The sequence below is a fragment of the Molothrus aeneus genome, chromosome Z (genome assembly GCF_037042795.1).
Source record: "Molothrus aeneus isolate 106 chromosome Z, BPBGC_Maene_1.0, whole genome shotgun sequence".
Taxonomy (NCBI): domain Eukaryota; kingdom Metazoa; phylum Chordata; class Aves; order Passeriformes; family Icteridae; genus Molothrus; species Molothrus aeneus.
The window spans coordinates 15,658,570-15,681,556 of record NC_089680.1 but is presented as its reverse complement, the minus strand read 5'-3'; the positions used below and the strand labels follow the sequence as shown (position 1 = coordinate 15,681,556).

The following is a 22,987-nucleotide window of genomic DNA, read 5'->3' as shown; positions in this document are numbered from 1 at the left end:
AGAAATTCATATAAATTTAAGTGAGATTTTATGTCAGTGTTTGATATAAGGGCATCCATCTCTTTGCAATGATATTGTGATGTCTGATTCCTTTCTAAGAAATGGGAAGAGCAAAGATTAAGAGGTTTAGGGAATGTATCCAAAGAGTAGTGCCAGTTTTTAAAAGTTTTTGTGCCAGCTCAAAAATTTTGAGTGCCAGCTCAAAAATTACTTTTCAGACAGTCCTTCAAGAATAAAGATGAGTATGACTTAGCAAAGCACAGTCTATGAACACCTTTGTGGTTTTGTTTCTGTTTCTCAAACTAGCAGCTTCAGAATTTCTGCACTTAAACTCATTAAACCCTTCTCTTACCACCACTGCCAGAAGGCCTCAGGAGAAGGTTCTAAATAGAGGAAGTTTAAAGGGTGCATTCTTTCTATTCTGTATTCTTTTAAGCATGTCGTTGTTTGCATTGAAAGCAAAAACAACACTGAAACTACTTCCATACATTTACACATGTATCTTTTCAGACAACATTAGTTTCTGAAGGATTTTTTACTTTTCTTTTTGTGCATTTGGTAATGCACAATCTCATTAAATGTTCAGGAACACTAAGGAATCACCATAATTTTGGCTGCAGAACTAGGTGCTCAATCTGCAAAAAATTATGTCACTTTTCTGCATATTTACTCCAGAGAATGTGCATTGCACTCAGAGACTAGGGAACAAGCTTTTTCAGAATTAGGTTTTCTGACTCTGGAAATATTTTTTCTGTTACAAAGAACATTATTTTCCTGTAGCATAACACAGCTTACGCACCTATATCTCTGCCTTGAGTGCAAACAACTACAATTGCTTCTAAAAGTAACTAATTTTATTTCAAAATGATAGTTTCTTATCAATTCCCTGCAAAGTTGCAATAGTTGCATGTTCTGAATTTATGCAGGGGCTTCCTTAAAGAAATTTTGTCTTTTACATGCCTTTTTTCTTGTACATCGCTGCCATGAATAACAATATTGTAAATTTATTTTGACTGTGACTACATTTCATGTTAAGTTGTGCACTTGTTTTATAACATATTCTTCATTTACACAACAGTGTATGTATTGGAAAATGTTTTCCCAAAACCTAAATAAATCATATTTATATGCTAAATGTTGAGTACATAAATAATTATAAGCCCTTTATAGCTAGAGCCCACACAAAGCTTTAAAAATGTACCAGCATACATGACGCTATTTATTTTCTTATGTACTTAAGAAAAAATATATTTGCCATGGAAAATGTGTCAATGCATAGCAAATTTGTCACATTAGTGCTCCAAAGTATCTATAAATAACCACACTCACCAATATATTATGTGCACTTCTACATATATTTACTGTTGAAAAAAAAATCAGTATATTGTTGTCAGTTTTAAACTTTTTAATACAAATTCTTTTAAAAAATATTTTCCTCACTTTATTTTAAAAAGTCTTTATTAACAGTGAGGTGAAATCACACAATGGAATAGAGAATCAAAAAGGGACAGCACAATGTTCCATGATATTTTAGCGCACTTTGGTGCCACCATTTTTTTATCCCCATAGAAATGCAGCAAGTAATGAAAAATGCTGCTTCATTGATTTCAAACATGTATATTTTAGATTAAGGTAACAAACATATGATCACTGTTCCTACAGATGAAAATGGGCATTTGCATCTTCAGGGAGACATAATTGATTTATTCTACAAATCTACAGATGTTCATTCAACAAAATCCATATATCTTTTCCCTCTTAGAATTCCTCACAAAATAAAATGCCTTAAAAGAAGTCTTTGAATGAAATAATGTGCCACTCATACAGTCATTTTTATCCTCCTCCGCCTTTTTATCTAGTCTGTGAAATAGGGATTTTACTAAGCTTTCCTGTTCCTTTTAAAAATTCTGAGGAATAGGGAAAGAAAGTATTCATTTGGAACAAAATAAAGTAAGGAAAGAGAACTTTCTCTCCATGAAGACACACAATAAAACTTTACAAGGCAATAAAACCAAGAGCAAGTGATTGAAAAGTTAGGTTTACATTCTTCCAACTTGTCTTGTTGTGGGTAAAATTTAGGCTTTCTTAGGTTTATATGAGTAACTCTGAGAGTCAAGATAAAAGACAACCTCTCTTTTATTATTCAACCAAAATATCTGCTTTGGTGTACTATAATAATCATCTTATAGGTTTTGTCCCACATTGTTACTACATCCCACAATGCTAAAAAATGGAGCTGACTGGGACACACCCCTGCAGGTGACACTGTTGATGTAAGTGGCACTAAGAGGTTGATGCCTACTTATCTATAGCAGAAAGGGAAAACCTCCTGAAATGCAGAGGCTTTGGTTGCAGAGAAGTCCCTGAGAGGGCTCCTCTTGAATTTAATGCAATTTAGGTCACAGCCTCAAAAAGGAGTCATAATTTTCACTTCAAAGTAAGTAGATGAGAAGGTTCAGACTAGTAAACTTAATAATTCAAAGTCTTCTTGTCATGGCTCATGTGAGGCTTTTACCTCCATCACTCCCCATCCACAAACAGGATATTTTCATCATATTTTATTAAGAATAGTCCAGTACTCTGGCCTTGCTAAAGGTGACCTCTTACCATGAAGCAAACTGTATGAAATCCACAACATGGATACAGTTCTTGATCCTGGGTCCTCAGCCTGATTAATCTATCAGAGATGCAAACAGAATTGCAAAAATGAAAACAAGAAAGCACTACATGTTAATCTGAAAAAGCTATGATTGCAGAGCATCCAGGCACCCCAAAAAAGGAAATAATTTTTTCCTAAAAATTCCTAAATCTGTATAGAAGGAAGGAGAAAGGAATGGTAGAATTCTGAAAAAAGAAAGTAAAGACTGATGGAAGAAAATAAGTTTTAAATGAAAACATCTGCTGAACATTTATATTTACAATTACTATCTATGTAAAGAAATTTACATACTAAGGGTTTTGGCATACCATGTCAGTTTTCCATGTCTTTATAATGTTGTTGGGCACCTATGATAAACATTTTCTAAACTGCACAATCTAGGGTCTAGCTTTGATTCTTTGAATAGAAAAACAATGACTGTTCTCATTGCTTTCAGTGGGAGTACTTATAAATAAATTCTGGAAGATATTTAAATTTCCATCTAAAGTCTACAATGTCATAGAAATCCTGTTTGTTTTCTCAGGTCCAAGCTCCAGATACCCAGTCATCTGACTGGGGAAAACCAAAAAAGGCTTTGTATGGGTCAGTTACCTAAATATTGTCATCTAATGCCATTTATAATGCCTTCCACCAAAAAACACATACCTTTTGTAGAATCTATGACATTCATATCAGGCCACATGGGTATTTCAGATACCCTATGGTGTCTGAAGTGACCTTACAATCTTCTTTTCAGACAACTTAAACCTAGCCTTCATATCTAATAATTTGTACAATATAAATAGCTTTATTTACTCTGTCACCTTTTTAATTTTGAGTGCTGTAATCAGACCTTTTCTCACAGAGGTATTGCAGGTACTATTAAGAGTGCAGAATGAAAGTGTTCCTGTGTTCACTGTATAATTTCTATAACATTGAAAAAAATTAGACTTGAGGTATGGAGCAAATCATAGATACAACAATTTCAGAGAATACAACCCAGTTAGTGCACTGAGCATTACTTCTTGACAGAAGCATCATCACTAATTTCCAGGGACAGTAACCTTGACCATCTTTTGGTATTTTCACTCTTGATAAATTAACTATTGTTAGTCTTGATCTTTCTAAGCAAAGGTCTTGCGTTTTCCTCCCAGTTTTATTCAAAATGCCCAGAATGTGCATGAGTCTCTTGGTGCCATCACCTGACCATAAGTGAAAATCTACGGCAAAAGAGATTTTAAAATATTTCAACCCACTGTACACTCTTCAGTTCTGCTAAGCCCGACAAAGGGAAGGGATAATGAAGATAGCAGTCATATCCCAGGGGAAAAAATTACGGTTTGTTCTGGACATTAAATGCCATGGCTCACAAGCAGATGCTGACACCAGCCATCAGCAGCTCAAAAGGCATTTTCAGTTTGAGGAAGTAAGACGGATCACCATTATGCAGCACAGCAGAATTTTTTTAGTAACACAAAGTATTAGAATCTACCTTTCACCTTGAACAAAAAAATCATCAATCAAATTTTAAAGAAAAGGATAAGAATAAATTCATAACAATTTTCCCATTCAAAAATCATATTCAGTGTGTACATTAAACTTCATTTGTAGAAGGTCACATTAGAACAGTCGGAAACTACCAACAATGAAATTGGTTACAATATCTAATTCACTGTTACATAAAACGCATTTACCGTATAATAGCTAAGGAATGCATGTAATTTAAAGAGGCCCGCTACAGCAATCACTGAGACTGAACATATCAAGTATAGTAAGTCTCAAATCCATTGTATTTAGAGTAGTGTGCAAGAACATTTTCTGCCCAGTGAGAGCCCCCTGGCTTAGCAAGAAAGTCAGGCTGTCACATCATTATATTAGATTAAATCATTAATGACAATTAGAAGAAGTATTCCTTTTGATTTTCATTGGCTGTGTTTTGCATGCTGAGCTCACTTTTCAATGCAGATTCAGCACTGTCTTCATTTTCAGATCCTTTTGCCTCATTTTTTGAGTATATGCCTTTTTTTTTATAAATGCGTATGGCTATGGCCGTGATGCAAAGCAGGATGAATATGACAACTGCTATCACACCTACAGGAAGAAAAGAGAAAAAAAGTAATGAGAAAGGACAGACAAATAATAACACATAAGCCAGAGAGCAAGACGAAGAAGGAATGACTACATCACATAATGGAAGGCCTACAGGAAAGCCTGAGAAATGAGAAGACATTGCTGCTTTCAAATCAGAAAGAGCACTCTAGTATAAGTTTCATAGTGATTGTTTTGAAATTTTTCACTCTATTAATAATAATAAAAAATCCACAGATCATTATAAGTTCTGAAATTATTGAATGGAAAACCACTAGGGGCCTTATTTTCAATAAGAGGATTTCTTTTTCTCCTTCACTATCAGGCCCTAGATCTCTGCTGGTTTGGGAACTCAAGCCACTGCAGAAAAGGAACAGTAAGGCGAGATACTTCTCACAGAGATAAGCAAGACCTTAGAGACTGCCAGCGCATCTCCTCTCTTCCTCATTCATCCTGTCATAATGGTCTTAGGACTCCAGCTTCATGAGTCAGAAGATGGGCAAGAGAGGAATTTGAGGAGATGTGAAACAGAAGGGAAATGTATCGTGTTTGTCAGAGGCAGAAAATAGGACTAGGCTGTTGGGATGGAGAGAACACTAAGCAGTCTGGGAAACAGTTGTAATGCAGTGCCTCAGTGCCTCAGTAGACAAAGGGACAGTCTGTTGCACAACTTGGTCACCACTGCAAGAAAAATAAAAATACCTAGTCTCTTAGCACTGTAGATAAAAACAGAGCATCCAAAATTCGGTACATGCCTATTTTCTTGATCTCTACTATGAGCAGCATTTTAGGAATATAAAGGTTTTAATGCAGCAGATCCTTCTCTGCGATGGACTTTGCAATCTAAGTAAACCTTGTTTTTATTTACATTAACTAGAACAGTCATTCTTTTATTTGAATCACAGTAGATGCTCTCTTTAAGGACTTTTCTATAAACTTGTTTTGTCTGAAGTAGTTGAACTGATACTTTTCTTAGTTATATTAATTTAAGAGTGTTTAAATTTTACTTAATGTTGCATAGATTGCTTTGTTTTGACTTTTAAACAAACATAGGCAGTAGAAAAATTGTGAGTGCCAAATTCCCATAATAACAAAAAATTGTGGTGTTATTATTATCTTAAAAGGATTGTACCTATTATAGCTTGAAGTTAAAAAAAATGCTTTGTTGTTAGCACACTTAAAAAACCCACACTAAGTTATCTAGTATATAGTGATCTTTATGTACAGATATTTATGTAAAAAAAAATCTTTTGAAACAATAAAGCAAGTTTTGACAAAGCTAGACATGTAAAAAACTCAGAAAATGTACTTTTAAATTCTTACCTTCCTTGAAATCAATGGTACAATTCTCATTTGGTCTGTACAAAATCACCAAAGTGATACAATAAGTATCACTTTACAAGCAGAAGAGCTTCTAGGTTTAATAACCTCATTTTAGTATCTTGGGTACTACTCTCTTAAAAATCACTGGTCACGCAGTGTGCTTTTGCATGCAGTGACCATAGCAGGTATCACTGTATAAATGGAAGACAAAAGTGACTAGAGGCTCTTATCCTAACTCAACCATTCATAGACCTAAACAATTTTAACTTAAATGAAAAGCCTGGACAGTTTTGTTCTACTAAATTCCATTATTTCCTTTGTCTATGAGACTTTAAAAACTCTTAGAAAGTAAGTATTTTCAGAATTTAAAAGACAGAGGGGGTGACCTTTTTATCCCACTGCCCTTTCTGTCAAAGGGCAGTGGGATAAATATCTTTGCAATTTGAAACAGAATTATACTGCCAAAACATCATTAAGTTTTATTTCGTCAGCTCCTCCCAAAAGAAGAACTACTCCTAGAAATTCTTGCAGAGGATGATTGTCACAGGTGAAGACACTATGCCTTGAAAGAAAATTTGAACTGACAGAGACATAATGGTAAAATGAGTTGAGTTTCTGATGAGGGTCCCCAACCCCAAACTGCCCCTATTGAGGCTCATTTGAGTACTTCTCATTTTTGCTAAAGAGACAGAAGTGGTAGATTTCATGTGGGTATCCATATGAGATGGATCCTTCATAAAGAATTCATACGAGATGGACAATCATCCAGAAAGGCATAGTGATGAAACCTGTACATCAGGTTCCTGTATCAGTCCTGTACTTTAAGCACATACATCTATTGTAAGCTTTATGCTCTGGTCTGACAGGCATAAACAAAAAAGGGACTATCACCATATTCACTTTGGAAGTAACTGAATTCTACAGGGTTCTTCCTCTATTCCTCTGACTAAAAAAAAAAAAAAAAAAGTATTTTGAAAAATATTTATGAATGGTCATTTGTAGTTCTATTTTAGCCTGATAAAAAAGGCTAAAATTTTCTTCCAAAAGAAATAGGAAGAAAATGAAGAAGAGATTGTATTTCAAACCAATGGTAATTATTTTTATTGTTATTATTTTAACATGCATTTTAAGCAGTAAATCAACACAAATGAGTCTTTCCAAGAGAACATTGCCTTCCAAACAGAAAACCAGGATGAAATTTCCTCAGACTGTCAGAGGACTGATTCAAGCAGTGACACCTCATATTCTCAAGAAAAAGTCTTTCTTGTTCAGATTTATTAAAGAAAATTTTAAACACGACTGTGTAACAAGAGGTAATTTTTTGGCAAAGTCAAGAAGAAATGATGGTTCTTTCTTAAATATATGGTTTTTTCACAAGAAATCCAAGCACTTTTTACAGTCATAGACAACACTATTATGCAGGTTGAAATTCTGTCCTTACTACCCTGTTTTTCATCAGAATGTTTCAATATATAGCAACACACCATAAATTTATGTAATAAGAAGAGTGTGATCAATTGCATTTTAAAACAATGCTTGACTTCTATCTGTCTACCAACTGTAGTAAAATAGTTAAAACTGTAGTAAAAAAGTAAAAATAGTTTACTTGTTCCTGTATGCACACAAAACTAAACTGACTTCAATTCATCACTGACAGATTCACAATTAGAAAGAAAAGTTTCCTGTGGATTTGTTACAGTCCCTATTACCTCCAATAATTGCAGAGTCACTTCTGATTGCATTAGCTAAGGGCTTTCCCTCATCTATTGGTCCAGAGTGATCTGCAGCAGAAAAAAAAAAAAAGAAAAAAAGAAAATGACAGACAAATAGAAGACATTTTTAAAGAAATTCTCACAGTCACAGTTCATTTACAATATGGTACAGTGGCAGTAGTATGGGTCAGTAAGCATGCATAGAACATCAATGTAGATGACACTTTGCAGAGATAAAAAGAAAAATGTAAACATTCAGATGAAAAGAGAAAGGCTAGAGAAAAGGAAGTAAATACATATAAAAGAGAATTATTTACAAACTACTCCTGAGATGTTAACCCACATAGAAAATAAAAAGTCAGTTGTGATTCAGGTCATGAGTATTCTATTTGGATTTTGCTTCAGAGATCAGAACAAGTGATAACCATATGCTACCTGCAAATGAATGGGTTGTTTCACTTGATGTTGAGTCAGCTCCAGTTAAAGTACCACAGTTGGATTCAGTGAAACGCCCTTTTACAATGACAGGGGCTGAGCTGCTGTGGTGCAGTGCAGCCTTCAAAGGAGCAATGTGGTTGAACTGCACTGAAGATAGACAGCCAACAAACCCCTGAGAGTTTGCCTTCATAGTCTCCTCATCTACATCACTGTTTTCTGTTAATCAAAAGGAACAGAATACAATTAATCATAGTGCAAATGTACAAAATAAAGTGTCAGAAGAATAAATGAATAATTAACCTGTGTTCCTCTGAGTATATTTGAATTGCAGCAACATATGTAGATTCACAGAATCTCTTTCTTGTCTGACTTTAATGAAAAGACAGTCAGATACATTCACACCTACCCCTTTCTTTTAGACAGATGACAGTTGCTAATTTGCTGAGGGAAATGCTTTTAAATTCTTAGAGCAAGTTCCAAAGCAAAAAGTTTCTATTGTAAATAATGTATTCAAATTAAAATTCAACAATTTTTCATTCTGCAAAAGTATAAGACTGAAGAATGAATTCCAGAAAAATGCATTTTATTGGATTTCTTCTAATAAATAAACATTTTTGGAACATATTCATTCTATAGACATATATCTACTCTATCTCAGCACCATTAAGTCTGTCAAAGCAAAAACCCTGAAGATCTCAGATCGTCCAATCCTGGTAATCCATCAAGATATTTTCTGTGAAATTTTTAAAAATGAATAGTGTTCAAATTTACTATGCATTTTAAAATGTGATACCATTATTGATACCACAAAGGGGAGGAAAAAAAAAGAAAGAAGATACCGTCCCACTTTTTCTCTTGAGTTACCTTTCTAAACGCTTGTGAAAAGTACTTTGCATGTTAGAACTCTCTGTTAACTCTCACTAAAGCACCACTTTTGATAAAGAAAACAAACAGTTTATTTACCCTGACAGTTCTAATTTAAGCAAAAACTCTGGAAGTACTAGTTATAAAAGGAGAACTCATAAGGGAAGTAAATTTGCAAATAAAAAAGGAATTTCATCTCATTAATTTTCACTTCCAACATGTCATGGAACCCACAAATGAACTTGTGACCTTTACAATAACCACCATAATAACTTTAAGTTTTACAGTGCACTCCTCAATAAAATTTAGGTTTATAGCGAAAAATGGGATAATGTGTTCAGATAGAATACTGCAAAATAGCAGAATAGCATTTTCTTCAACTGATCTCTGCTTATTGCAGTGATGATGGACTATGAGATAGAAGGGTGTCAGACAAAAGTCTGCTCACCTACACTGATGGATTACATAAGATGCTGGCTGTTTAACTGTCTCTGCTTTCTTTGCAGCTGTTTTCAATATCTGCCTCTATGCACTGAAGGATCTGCTAGGATGGGATATTTTAAGAGGAAGAGTAACAATGAAGTGGCAAGAAAGCATTTTCGCAAACCCTCTGTAATAAAAATATATACCTCTATATATGAATCAGATTGAAAACCTCAAGAGGAGAGTGGTTTCTGTTATTTTTTAGTTCCTATACAAATCCTTTACTAAACTACATGTATTAGGAAAGGAAATAAATGAATCCTTTGATTTCACTTGACTTCTTAACTAGAAAATATTGCTGGATAAAGTAAGGTTTTATATTAGATGGGACAACGTTCTCCTAAAATAAAATTTAAGTGACTGAAAGTGGCACTCAAAAACACTCACAGGTTGTTTATTGTATGGTACAGTAAACTGAAGTTATGCACCCTTAAGTGCTGGGGGTTAGGTTTATTTCCTTCTGCTACTTTTTACTTACACAATTTTTTCTGGTAAGTTGCTGGACACAGTAACGACTGGTTACTTAAGAAAACAAAAGAAGTGGCCGCTGCTGCTACTTGGTGCTCCTCAGAGTCCTGTTGGGCACCGGGATCGGCTGCCCCAGGGCTGTGAGGCGCAGCCTCTCCTCCCTCCCTTCCCGCCGGGCCCGAGCCGCCATCACCGCGCGCTCCCCAGCCCGCGCCACAGCGCCCCCTGCAGGCGCGGGGAATCACCGCCCCCGCCCCGCCCCCGGCAGCAGCAGCGCCCCTGCTGGCCGTGCCCGGAACTGCAGCAGGCGGAAAGGGCCCGCGGCCGAGCGGGCCGGGACTGGGCCCCGGGTCCTGTTTGGGGTCGGTGCCGCAGCTGTGGGTGCTTGTTTGCTTTATCATACACACCAGTAAAGAAATGTTATTCCTATCCTCATATCTTTTAATAGATAGCCCCCTTAATTTGAAAATTCTAATAATTCGGAGGGAGGGGGTTTACATTTTCCATTCCAAGGGAGGCTCCTGCCTTCCTTAGCAGATACCTCTCTTTCAAAACCAAGATATTAAGTATCTTATTAGCAATTCATTTCCTAAGAGTACCCAAGTTTATCACAGACAAAATTACTCCACCTACATTGTCTTAAAAAAAGAAAAACAAATAAAAAACACCCCTCAAAAGCAAAACACACTCAGTAACTCTTTAACTCTGCTTCAGCCATTTGTTTTTGTGAAGTAGTCAAGCAGAAAGTCAGCAGACATACAGCTCCTATCAGAATATTTTAAGACAAGAACTGTGATGTCTTCTAATAGCTTTATGTCTTATATTACATCACCCAAAACTGCACACCTTGAGGTGAGGCCATCCCAGTGCAATCCCCTCCCCTGCCCAGCTGGTGATGCTGTACCTGATGCACCCCAGGACAGGGCTGGCCCTCCTGGCTGCCAGGTCACTGCTGGCTCATGTTCAACATATCATTGACCAGGACACCTAGGTCCCTTTCTGCAGTGCTGCTTTCCAGCATCTCATTTCCCATTATGTCCTTACATACAGCTACAGACCCTGGAACCTGTCTTTGTTAAACTTCATATAGTTGGCAACTGCCCAGCCCTCTAATTTGTTTCTGTCTCTCTGCAGGGCCTCTCTGCCTTCAAGGGAGTCAATAATTCCTTTTAATTTAGTATCATTGTCAAACTTACTGTACCTTCAAGTCCTGCATCCAAGTAATTTCTAGAGACGTTGAAGTGCAGAGGGCTGACGATGGAGCCTGGTGGAACCCCACCAGTGACAGGTGATGTCACCCCATTCACTGTAACCCTTTGTGCTTGACCTGTTAGCTAGCTGCTCACCCACCACATGATGTGTTTATCCATGGGCTGGACATTTTGTCCAGAAGGATCCTGTGAGAGACAGCTTCAAAAGATTTACTGAAAAGGATTATGTCAACTGGCTTCCCTTGATTAATGAAGAATGTTTATGTTGTCATAAACAGAAATTTGGTTTGATAAGCAAGACTTTCCTCTCATGGACCTGTACTGGCTATGACTAATGACTACATTGTCCTTCAGCTGTTTTTCAATGCCTTCTATAATAATCTTCTCCATAATTATACCAGGCACTGAAGTGAGACTGATGGGCCTGTAGCTCCCTGGGTCAGTCTTATATACCCTTATTGAAACCTGGGACAACATCAGTGAGCTTCCCATCAACTGGAACTTGAACAGATTCCATAATTCAAAAACCACAGAGAGAGGCCTGGCAGTGACATTAGCCAGCTTTTTCAGAATCCCCTCAGGTCCCACAGATTCACAGGGATCCAGCTAGAGCAGGAGATTCTGCACAAGTTTTGTTTGAACAAAAAAACTGTCATGTTCAAATGCAGAAGAGCTCAGAAAAATACTTCTCCAACTGAAGATAATACTTTTTTTTTTAAAAAAAGTTTCCTTGTGTGGTTTTCCTGAACAACATTTTCATGTACAAGAAATACATGATCTCATATTTTGTTAACTCCTTATGTTTAGACCTCTTCACTGCAATAAACATTCATTACTTTTTTCCTCTGCCTTCAGGAAGTCTTCTTCAGTCTCTAGATAGGACTTCACAATCAGAACCTAAAGCAATCAGATTTCTAAGAGAAATAGTAACTCCTTTGAAATGGGGAGAAACATGTTTTCTTCAGTACAGATTCTGAGACAAATTGGGCTGACTGCCCCCCAGGTCATTATAACTCTGTGCTTTGAACTGCTGTGTCATTGCAAAGCCATCATATAACTGAAGAAAATCCCACCTCTGACTTTTTGTAACTGTATGGCTCTTTAGAAGAGACAATATTGGTCCTGGTCAAAAGGCCAATAGACTATTTATCTAAAAGTGTACATTTCCACAGATTTAATCAAATGCATTTTTAAGCAAACATATAAAAGTTTTGATATGATATTTTATAACAAAGATAGAAGAAGCTTTCATTCTGTTCTGGTCACTGTGGTATTAACCTTATGTGAGTGTGACTGCAATAAACTACTACACTTCAAATATTATACATTCCTGATTCAGTTTTATCAACATATTGTAAAGTTTGGAAATATTTGTAACATTTTCTTGTAGTAGTTTATATTTCAGCTAATATTGCTTTAAAGTTATGCATAAATTATCATTCTCTTTTTCATTTTCTGGGCATATCTATACACCAGTTCTCTTTTGGAGTGTGAGATTTATGTATAAAATCTACATTTCTAAAGTATATATTTCTGTTTGTGTTAGAGGTACTTAGTTTTACAGTAAGAAAACAAATCAGCTACACTGAGATTCTCCTAAAGGTAACTAAACAATAATTAAGATTTTTTTATGGTCTATAAACATGGTTTCTGAATTTCTTTAATACATTTTAAGCTATTTAGCATCTGGTAATTGTTCTCATAAAAATAACTATCCCTGTATGAATTTTATGATATATTTAAAATTATTATTCTACCTTTTCTAGATAACACTCTCATAATTGAGAACAACAACCACCTATTTGACAGATAAAGAATTAACTGGATCTCCTTATCCAAACATTTGCATGCAACAGCTCAATGTCTAAATAGGGACTGGTGACAGGTAGTGCTCCTCTGGGCCAACAGGCCAACACTATTTCTGTTCAACATCTTCTCTAAAGACACCAAGAGCAGGATTGAGTGCATCTGAAGGAACTCTGTGGATGACACTAAACTGAACTGTTCAGTTGACACACCTGAGAGATGGAATGCCAACCAAAGGGACATTGACAGATTTGAGGACTGGGACCTAGTGAATCTCATCAAATTCAACAATGGCAAGTGCAAAGTTGCAACCCCCAGTATCAATACAGACTGAGGTGGGGGGTGAATGGATTGAGAGCAGCCTTGAGGAGAAGGGCTTGGGGGTGTTGGTGGACAAGAAGCACAACATGGGCCAGAAATGTGCACTTGCAGCCCAAAAGCCATTGGTATTCTGCGACTGTTCAGGCCCAGGTTGGATGCAGCTCTGAGAAACCTGGTCTAGTGGAAGGTGCTCCTGCCTATTACAGGGGGTTGCAATGAAGTGATCTCTAAGGTCCCTTCCAATCCAGGCCATTCTACGACTCCAGGCTGCATCCAAAGCATTGTGGCCAGCAGGGCAAGGGAAGTGACTCTGTGCCTCTCATCTGCTCTGCTGAGACCCCACCTGGAACCCTGCATCCAGCTCTGGGGTCCTAGGCAGGAAAGACATGGACTTTTAGAGCAAATCTAGAGAAGGACTGCGAAGATAATCAAAGTACTGAAGCAGCTCTCCTATAAAGAAAGACTGAGAGAGTGGGGGATGTTCAAGCCTGGAGAAGTCTCCAAGGTGATTTTATAGCAGCCTTACAGTACCTAAAGGAGGGTACAAGAAAGCTGGAGTGACATTTTACATGTGCATGTAGTAATAGGACAGAAAGGAATGGCTTTAAACTCAACAGTTGTAGATTTAACCTGGAAATAAGGAAGAAATTCTATGCTGTGTGGGTGAGAGACGCTGGAACAGATTGCCCAGGAAAGCAGTGCATACCCTCATGGAAGTGTTCAAGGCCAGTGGATGAGGCTTTGAATGATCTGGTCTGGACAAAGCTGTTCCAGCACATAGCAGGGGTGCTGGAACTAGATGACCTTTTATGTACTTTTCAACCCAAAACTTTCTGTGACTCTATGAAATCACTTTAGAGAAAAGAGAAATACCCTTTAAATTTGCACCAACACCAAATCTTCCTCTATCATTGCCAAAGTGAAAGAGAAAATAACAAGATCTTGAGAATTTGAGTCGAGGCTATTGCTATTTTATTTTAAGAAATGGTGATTGTAGATTGGTAAATTTCATTTTGATGATTCCTTAAGAGAAACAGAGGTATTTTGAAGAATCATCACTAGCCAAAGAATCTTCAACAAAGATTTGACTTACATTACCATATTCTTCACTGTCTACATCAAAATCTAATCACAAGAAGTTTTGCAAGTACAATACATGATTAATAGTATTGTATCATCTTTGTGTAGGACTTCAATTTGATTTGTTTTTTATCCAGAATAGAAAACAAAGTGGTGTTTCTTAATGCTTGATTGCAAAATGAGAGAGAAGTGTACAATTATTTTAATGGAACCCACTTGATCATTTTTTCAGGAAGCACTTATTTGTTATTATATCTGTATTTCCACAAGACTGAAGTTTTTACCTTGATTGTGACTCTGTGTCTAAGTAAATCCACAACAACAAATGCCTTTCAGTGACATTTCTGTTGTTTTTTTTCATGCCTCATGATGACATTTGATCCATATTTTAGAAAACCTTGTAGTTTTAGAAAATGCTGTGGTGTTCCACTTACCTAAAATCTTTCCAAGTGTGAGAGACTTGATTGCATTGAATTCTGTGCCTGAAGACAGAATAAACTTCATTCTTTCATTCTGGTTAACCTACAGAATGATAGAGTGAGGAACAAAGTAGAATAATGGAAGAAATAGTAGTCAATATTTTCAAAAACGCAAGTAAGATCAAGGCTAAAATTAAGAAGGTCTGAGGTGCAATAAATCCGTGGGTCTCTGGGCTAATATAAATCCAGATCCGGCTTGCTCAGGACTAAAGCCCACATGGAATTGCATAGACGGAAGGTAAAAGACGAGAAGTGCTCTTTGCCACGTGGAGACAAGTATCCAGTTTATTAGCTTGAGACAGGACACGTCTGGTGGCAACGACCACGCAGGTAGCAAAGAGGCAGAACCACACCTGCCATAGGGTTTTATCCCCCAGGTGATGGGGGCGGGGAAAGAGGACCACGGCCAATGGGATAACATTGGGGAGGGGAGAGGGGAGGGACCACCCGTGGGACAGACCACTAACGGAGGGGGGGTATGGGGACAAACCATGTGATGAGAAAGGGGGAATAAACGGTCTGCGTGACCTGACATACCCAGTAAAATTTTCCCATCACCAGGGTAAAAACACCAACTAAATAAGCTATTTAGTGCACTACAACACTGAGGGAAGCATTTGTTATTTATAGCATAAAAACTCATCAGGAAATAGATTATTAGCTTCCTTAGATCACTGATTATAACTGATATTCTTAAGCATCCCACTTGATAAGCCTTTATTTATCTTAGCGATTTGCCTGATTCTTTCTTTTTCACCTCTAGGATGAATAAAAAATAGCAAACCTTTAAGAATATGAAAAAAATCTCTTTTCATTTTCAAAAGGCACTCAGTATTTAATTTCATAAAGATCAAATATTATATTGTAAATATTCTGCCTCTCAGGGTACCTCTAGAACAACTTCAAGCCAAGTACCATTACTCAAGTTCTAGCTTCAAAATACTAAATTATAACATGCAGGTATTTTGAATTTAAAATTGTATTAAAAAAAGACTTTTTGCATGTTAATATCAATCATTAGCAAAATAAATGTTTCTATTTTTCATGAAATTTCCACAAAAATAGCAAAAAATATCTTCCTTAATAGCCACATTCCTTTGATGATGTAAAAGAGACCAAAGAAAAATTTTAAAAGACCTACATTATTATCTGTGTGGTAATATATTTGTCCTGTAATTTAATGCATAATTTAACTAAAAAACCTGAAAATGCAAGACCCAAAACAAACAACAGCAGTCACACACATTCACCAAATTTTGAAAATTCAACCATCAAACAATTACTTGCATTTTCATATAAAGTTAGGAGTGATATTGGCCTGTTGAAATAAAAAAATTAACATCAAAGAGATTGGCTAACATTAATTTTGACTGTGCATCATGAGAGTGTTAACTTTGCTTTGATTACTTGAGATGTTAAGGCACATTTTATTTGGGGGTAATTGCCTTGTTGCAAGTATTTACTGCATTTTGCTTGTCTACTTTTTTATGATAATCCACTTTTTCCCCCACCCATAACAGAATTACCTCTACAAACAGTGTTTCCTCCTCTCTATTAATCTTCACATGTTGTAGTTGTCCATCAGCCACGCTTTTGAAACTGATGCTGAAGACATCAGGATCTTGATGACTATCTAACTTGTACCTAATCTGTAAACTTCCTGCAGGGATAAAGAGAGAAAAGGTGTAGTACACTACATACACTATAAGCAGTATAGATCATATATTTTGTGAAAGATACTATATAATAGATGATAAGCAATATATGATCTAACATGCTTCACAGGGGTACTGCAAGGGCAAAACAAATGCTTGATTTGTTTAAGGACTTAGCCATGAGAAATGGATAAAAGTGAGAAATTAAAGGCAACAGAATGAGTAATAGCAATGTCAGAAGCAGGATATAGTGGCAAAAATAGTCATAAGCTGTCTCAATTTTGATTATTGACTTTAAATTTGGGCAGAAATTTTATAATTACTTTCAAAATTCAGCTGAGAAAGACTCAGTCTGGTAGCTCTCATAATTGTGACTTATCAAATATAACTCATAATTCTTGAATAATGTTTTGCCTCTCCAGTCCTGTAAACCTCAGACCATTTGAAAATTTAATTGAATGCTGTGTACTAACTCCTAGATCACTTTCCATTCCTTATTGTTAACTCCCAAAATACCATCTGTACACAAATAATCACACAAAGACTCAGAGAAGAACACAGAGGCAATGTAGTTTCCTGGTCAGAAATTCCTTCTCAGCTGCAGATGGACCACAATTTTCTACTCATGCTCAAGAAATAGCAGCCCATGTCAGATCCAGGTCAGTCATGAGCAACACATGTTCCGTGTCACATGATGGGGAGGATAATGCAGCTATTCTATATCCAAATATGTGTCTAGGTAAGCATAGAACCTTCCTCAAGCACAGATCCACAGTCTGCAAAGATAAACCTGAAAATTTAACTCAGCCTGTGAGTTTTTTTTACTTAAAGAAAAAATACCTAGATCTAGACGAAAGAATGGAAAGATCCGACTAATAGTTAATGCTCATCTTACACAGAAATGACAGTAATGTTACACGTATTTTTATATTTATATATATATATGTATTTTCATAGGTATATAAGTAGCTTATGAAATAAATTCAATGAAATTACCTCTGATTAATTTGGGAAATGGATAATGCACTTTAAGAAGTATTTTATTTCATAATTTCTTTTGGGGATGGCAATTAATAGGCCTCATGAATAGAATGCAGCTCAGATAAATTTTAATTTTCTTTTCCAAACTTTAAAACCCAAACATTTCTAAAGGATTTTCAGAAATAAAGATTTTTGACAACATGATTAAAAAACAGTAGTGAAAGTTGAAAGTACAGTAGGAGGAATGCTTTTCATGTGGAAAGAATTGATGCAGCTGAAAAACAAAGATATGATCTAAAGAAACAACAGGACAATATGTAGTTCCTGCTTCAGGTCTGGAAATCAAAAAGAATCCAAGCTGACAGTTATGATGTTCATTACTATTTCCAGACATCCAATCTGAAAACTCACCATTCCTGGTGAGAATGACTGAGAGGTATTCCTTGTAGAAGGAGCTGACATAGAGCAGTAAGCTTGGTGTCCGTGTTGTTCGAAAGGCAAATGTAATTGCTTCCCTGGCCAGTGTCATGTCAGCATAGAAAGAAGAAGCATGAGAACTGGTATTTTTAGCTAATGTGTAGTATTCTTGAAAGTTGTATGTCACAGAAGTGCCAGTCCAAAAATAGGCAGAGATCTCTGAAACAAAAAGTAATTAAATATTTTAATATTATGCAAAATAACACTAGAGAGCTTTTTTTTGTTGTTTGGTTGGTGTTTTTTTCCTTCTGCCACACCACAGTATAAAATAAAATGTATTCTAGACTATTGTGATAAAGCTAAAAAGTAAATTTAAATGAAACTAGCATTTAGAACTACAGAGAAATTTAAGACACAATCTGGTCTAAGGCAAAAGCTTATTTAGATGTGTGTCTTAAATATCTGTTTCATGAAGAAGTGCATTTTTTTCTAGGTTATTTTCTATTGATCATCCTGGTCCTCAAGCACAGTATATTCTGTCTCGCATGTATGGTGCTCCTACAAGGAGGTGGGTGCGGCAATTTGAATCTTAACGTTTAGATTAGATATGTGGTAGAAGAGACTGGTCAGGTGTCAGAAAAAAAAAGGAAAATAGAAACCTACTTATGCTCTTCTTACGTTTGAATTACTTATAGAGAGCTTCTGTAATTCTGTGATTTCTGTTTTCTGCTAAAAGCAGAAAAGTTTTAGTCTTTGTGCTTAGAAAATGTCTTAGTGCTTTGGATCACAGCTTTCACGCTTTGGAGAAATTTCTTGAAGTTTCTGTAATCTGGTCTAGTATTTGAAAAAAGCTGACAGAAAGTTATTATTTAGGTCACCCCACACTCTTAGCAACAGAAGCTAGTCTGTCTCTGCTGAATATTACAGTGTGACCATTAGTCCCTTCTGATGCAGAGGAGGAAAACATCATTCCTCATACAGTGCCATTAGACCTTCAGTGCTAGATATGGAAAGTCCAAAGACTTTGGGTCCCTCACTTTTGTGGTGGCAGTGATGACAGGGCAGATTTTGTGCTAATTTAGAGTAACATGAAGTTGTGGCATATAAGCTGCTTAGTACTTTGCAGAATGCATTTAATACATGCAGGAAGCAAGATTTTTTGCAAATCTGAATTATATGCAAACACCAAAACTTCTAGATAATTTTGAAATTCATTCATTCATTATTCAGTTTTGAAATTCAGACTTGTCATCATCTATCAGTATGATAACTTCACCAAAGAGCTACTTTAAAAAGACTTGGAAAACAGGCTGAGTCCTTTTTGCAAAGATCTTACTTTCTTACAGCAAAAAGTAGATTTAAATTCTTCTGTTCCTTGGTTTGTTTTCCAAACTCAGACTTAGTTTTGAGATTGCTGTTTGAAAGACAGAAATCCAAATGCTCTACCACAAAAACATAGTTCCTAGATCAAAGAATCAAAATAGTTGCATGAAGATGCTGATCCTCTCAGCATCTTCATGCTGTAAAAGGGTAATGTGGTTCCTGCTTAAATGGTATATATTGAAGTTATCTCGGAAAAAAAAGTGTTTAGCAAAACTTACAGATATTGAGTAAACTCAGCTGAACATTTACCTACATTGTGTAAAGTGCATATTTTGCAAGATTTCAACATATCTTTAAGGAGATTTGAAGATCTTGATCTGGACTGTATGATCCTGTTTTCAATAACTGATAAAGCTAAAAGACATGCTTGCCTTTCTTACAGAATGGACCAGCATAGGCTGAGAAAGTGCAGTCACAGGAGAATCCACTGTATTTCTCTCTACATTTTCCACCATTGTGGCACAGGTTACCATAACTGCTACAATGTCCAGGGCAGCCTGGTTCAACTCCTGGTGTTATCTTCGCTCTCTCTTCCAGATCAAGGGCCATTCCATTCAACCGTAATGAACGAATGCATCCCAAAAATCCTTTCTGCCTGGATGCTGTTCCACCTGAAAATAAATTTATAGGAGCTTTAAAAACATTTAAATAATTGATATGTAAACAAACTTTATAGCCTATGAACAGTATATTATGATTTTCCAACACACAAACTTATTCATATGAAAATATTTATAAGTAGCTTTAAAAGTACATCTGATTTCTGTTTTGTCAAGTAATTACAGAGAGCCCTTGAAAGCTCTATTAATTCACAAGAGGAGGGGAGGGGAGGGGAGGGGAGGGGAGAGGAGAGGAGAGGAGAGGAGAGGAGAGGAGAGGAGAGGAGAGGAGAGGAGAGGAGAGGAGAGGAGAGGAGAGGAGAGGAGAGGAGAGGAGAGGAGAGGAGAGGAGAGGAGAGGAGAGGAGAGGAGAGGAGAGGAGAGGAGAGGAGAGGAGAGGAGAGGAGAGGAGAGGAGAGGAGAGGAGAGGAGAGGAGAGGAGAGGAGAGGAGAGGAGAGGAGAGGAGAGGAGAGGAGCTCTGACTAGCATCTTTATTGATGATTTGGATGAGTGCACCTGCAGTAAGTTTGGAGATGATATTATGCTGGATGGTAGGGTTGATCTGCTGAAGGGTAGCAAGGATCTGCTAGGGGATCTGGACTGGCTGGACTAAGGGGCTGAGGTCAGTTGTGTGATGTTCAACATATCAGAATTTTGGCAATTCTACATTTTGGTCAAAACAACTTGATGCAAGTCTGTAGGCTTGGAGAAGAGTGACTGGAAAGCTGCCTGCTAGAAAAGGATCTGGGTTTGCTGGTAAGCAGCTGAACATGAGCCAGCTGTGTCCAGGTGGCCAGGGACGATGGCATCCTGGCCTGTATCAGCAATAGTATGGCAGCAGGAACAGGGCAGTGACTGTCCCCCTGTAGTTGGCACTGGAGAGGTCACACCTGGAGTGCTGTGTCCAGTTCTGGGCCCCTCACTACAATAAAGACACTGAGGTGCTGGAGCATGTCAGGGTTACAGGGAATGAAGTGGGTAAATGGGTTAAGAGAGTAATTAATGAGAGAAGCAGCTGAGGGAACTGGGGTTGTTTGGCCTGGTGAAAAGGAGGTTCATGGGTGACCTTATCACTCTCTAAAACTGCCTGAAAGGAGGGTGTAGCCAGGTAGGAGAGGGCCTCTTCTCCCAGAAAATAGTGACAGAATGTGAGGGCATAATCTCAAACTGTGCCAGGGCATGTTTATGTTGGACATCAGGGAGAATTTCTGCATGGAAAGGGTGATTAATCATTGGAACAGGCTGCTCAGGGATGTTGTGAAGTCTCAACTCCTCAAAAAGTTCAAGAAATAACTGAATGTGGAATTTAGTGCTGTGGTTTGGTTGATGAGGTTGTGTTCATTTAAAGGCTGGACTTGGTGAATTTGGAGGTTTATTCCAACCTTAATGAATCCATGATACCCCTCAGCTGGTGTCTGTTCTGATATACTTTGTCTTGGAAGCTGTGTCTATTCTTCAATAATAGGAAGGTTAATGCTCCTCTATGCAGAGAAATAACAGCCAGATTATATCTGACTACCAAGCAGAGGTGGTAACTATACAGAGCAATCCTTCGAGTAATGAGAGTTGTTCATTCATTTTTTTTCACTATTCCTTATTTTTAGCAAATTTCATGATAGCTAACATTTTATTCATCTGTGTTGCTTAGCAAGGTGTGTAACCCACATACTCTCTCTCTTGTCCTTTGTTGCACAGCGTACGGATGTTTCTTGTTCTTTGTCCCCTTTTAAAAAGTAAAAGCAGAAAATATTCCACAATGTGTGAGACTGTAAACTATAATTCTCATACATTTCCAGTTCTCATTTGGATAAATGCTTCCATGTGATCATCCATTTTAAGTTTTTTCAGTTTCTAAGTTTGTATAATTATTGGTGTTACATGGAATATCTTGATATAGCTGTCATTATTTTCAGTTATAATAGACTAAAAAGACCTGGTGGTGGCAATTTCATGTCATCTCTATGATTAAAATGGCAAGAAATTTGAACTAGATTAAGGTGCCTTTCAATCTTAATCACTCCACAAGTCTATGATTCCATGGTTTGGAGGGCTGCTTAAGGCTTTAGTTCTAGTTTTAAAAAACCAGAGTGTATACAACTTTTTTACTTCTTCACAAGAAGTAAAGACTGTTTTAGCCTGAAGAAATCACAGTCTTCATGCTGAGTAATGACTGAGTAATGGGTGACTCAGGAAGGTACTAGATTTCCAAGATGACATTTAAGTAAAGAGTGCCTCTGCTAATGTCATTCTAAAGACACTCTATATTTCATTTTTCTCTAGATCCTTTAATTAATCCCAGATCTTTGTGAATTTTCAGAAAGAAAAAAAAGACCGCAACACCAGATGCAAAACAAAGTCACAACTCGAGTACAATTATTCACCTGAACATTATCTGAAGAAAACAAGCCAGACAACTTACGTGTAGATAAGTCAAAACTGTTTTTATGTTGTCAGCTCCATAAAAGATATGGACAAGAGTATATAATTTTACTCGGATTTGGCAGATTTTTTGACAAAAAAAAAAAAATCACTCTATTCAATAGCCAAAAAGTCACCAGGAAGTGCAACTGTTAATACAGGACAGTATTATATTTTTAGGAGGAGGATTAGAAGAACTAAAGACCAACTAAGTGTCCAAATAATTTTAAAAGTCTTTAGATTTGATAGTGCCAAAACACCTATAGAATTAGACCATTTCACTGATCTAATTTCAGGTATTCATATAATAGCAGTTATGTGGCAAGTCAAGTCAGAGAACAGCAATACGATTTTATCTAGTAGGGTAAATAGAAATCTGATCTTTCCATTAGTAGATCTAGTGCATTACTGTGAATATAAATCAATCTCAAAACTTCTAACTCCACTGGAACTAATACATTGGATATAATTTTTTTTGTTATGAAATCCTCTATGCCTTTAATCAAAATGTAAAATTCTTTGATGTTTGGTCTAGTCTCCATCGTCTTCTCTTGATACATTTTGAAGCATAGGTACAATTTTTTTATCAGAATATAGAAGACTTCTCTCTTTATTTCATTTT

General features: G+C 36.7%; 1 protein-coding gene across 1 annotated transcript in view; it reads right to left on the bottom strand.

Annotated features, from left to right (window-relative positions):
- Positions 1 to 1,336: 1,336 nt before the first annotated feature.
- CNTNAP4 (contactin associated protein family member 4) overlaps positions 1,337 to 22,987 on the bottom strand; it is a 203,749-nt gene continuing 182,098 nt past the window's right edge. The window contains exons 18-24 of the mRNA XM_066568726.1: positions 19,719 to 19,958; positions 17,959 to 18,183; positions 16,438 to 16,571; positions 14,867 to 14,954; positions 8,197 to 8,415; positions 7,759 to 7,830; positions 1,337 to 4,729 (exon numbers count right to left, since the gene is read on the bottom strand). Of these exons, the coding sequence (XP_066424823.1) occupies positions 4,536 to 4,729; positions 7,759 to 7,830; positions 8,197 to 8,415; positions 14,867 to 14,954; positions 16,438 to 16,571; positions 17,959 to 18,183; positions 19,719 to 19,958 (1,172 nt within the window). The 3' untranslated portion in view covers positions 1,337 to 4,535. The remainder of the gene's footprint in view (positions 4,730 to 7,758; positions 7,831 to 8,196; positions 8,416 to 14,866; positions 14,955 to 16,437; positions 16,572 to 17,958; positions 18,184 to 19,718; positions 19,959 to 22,987) is intronic.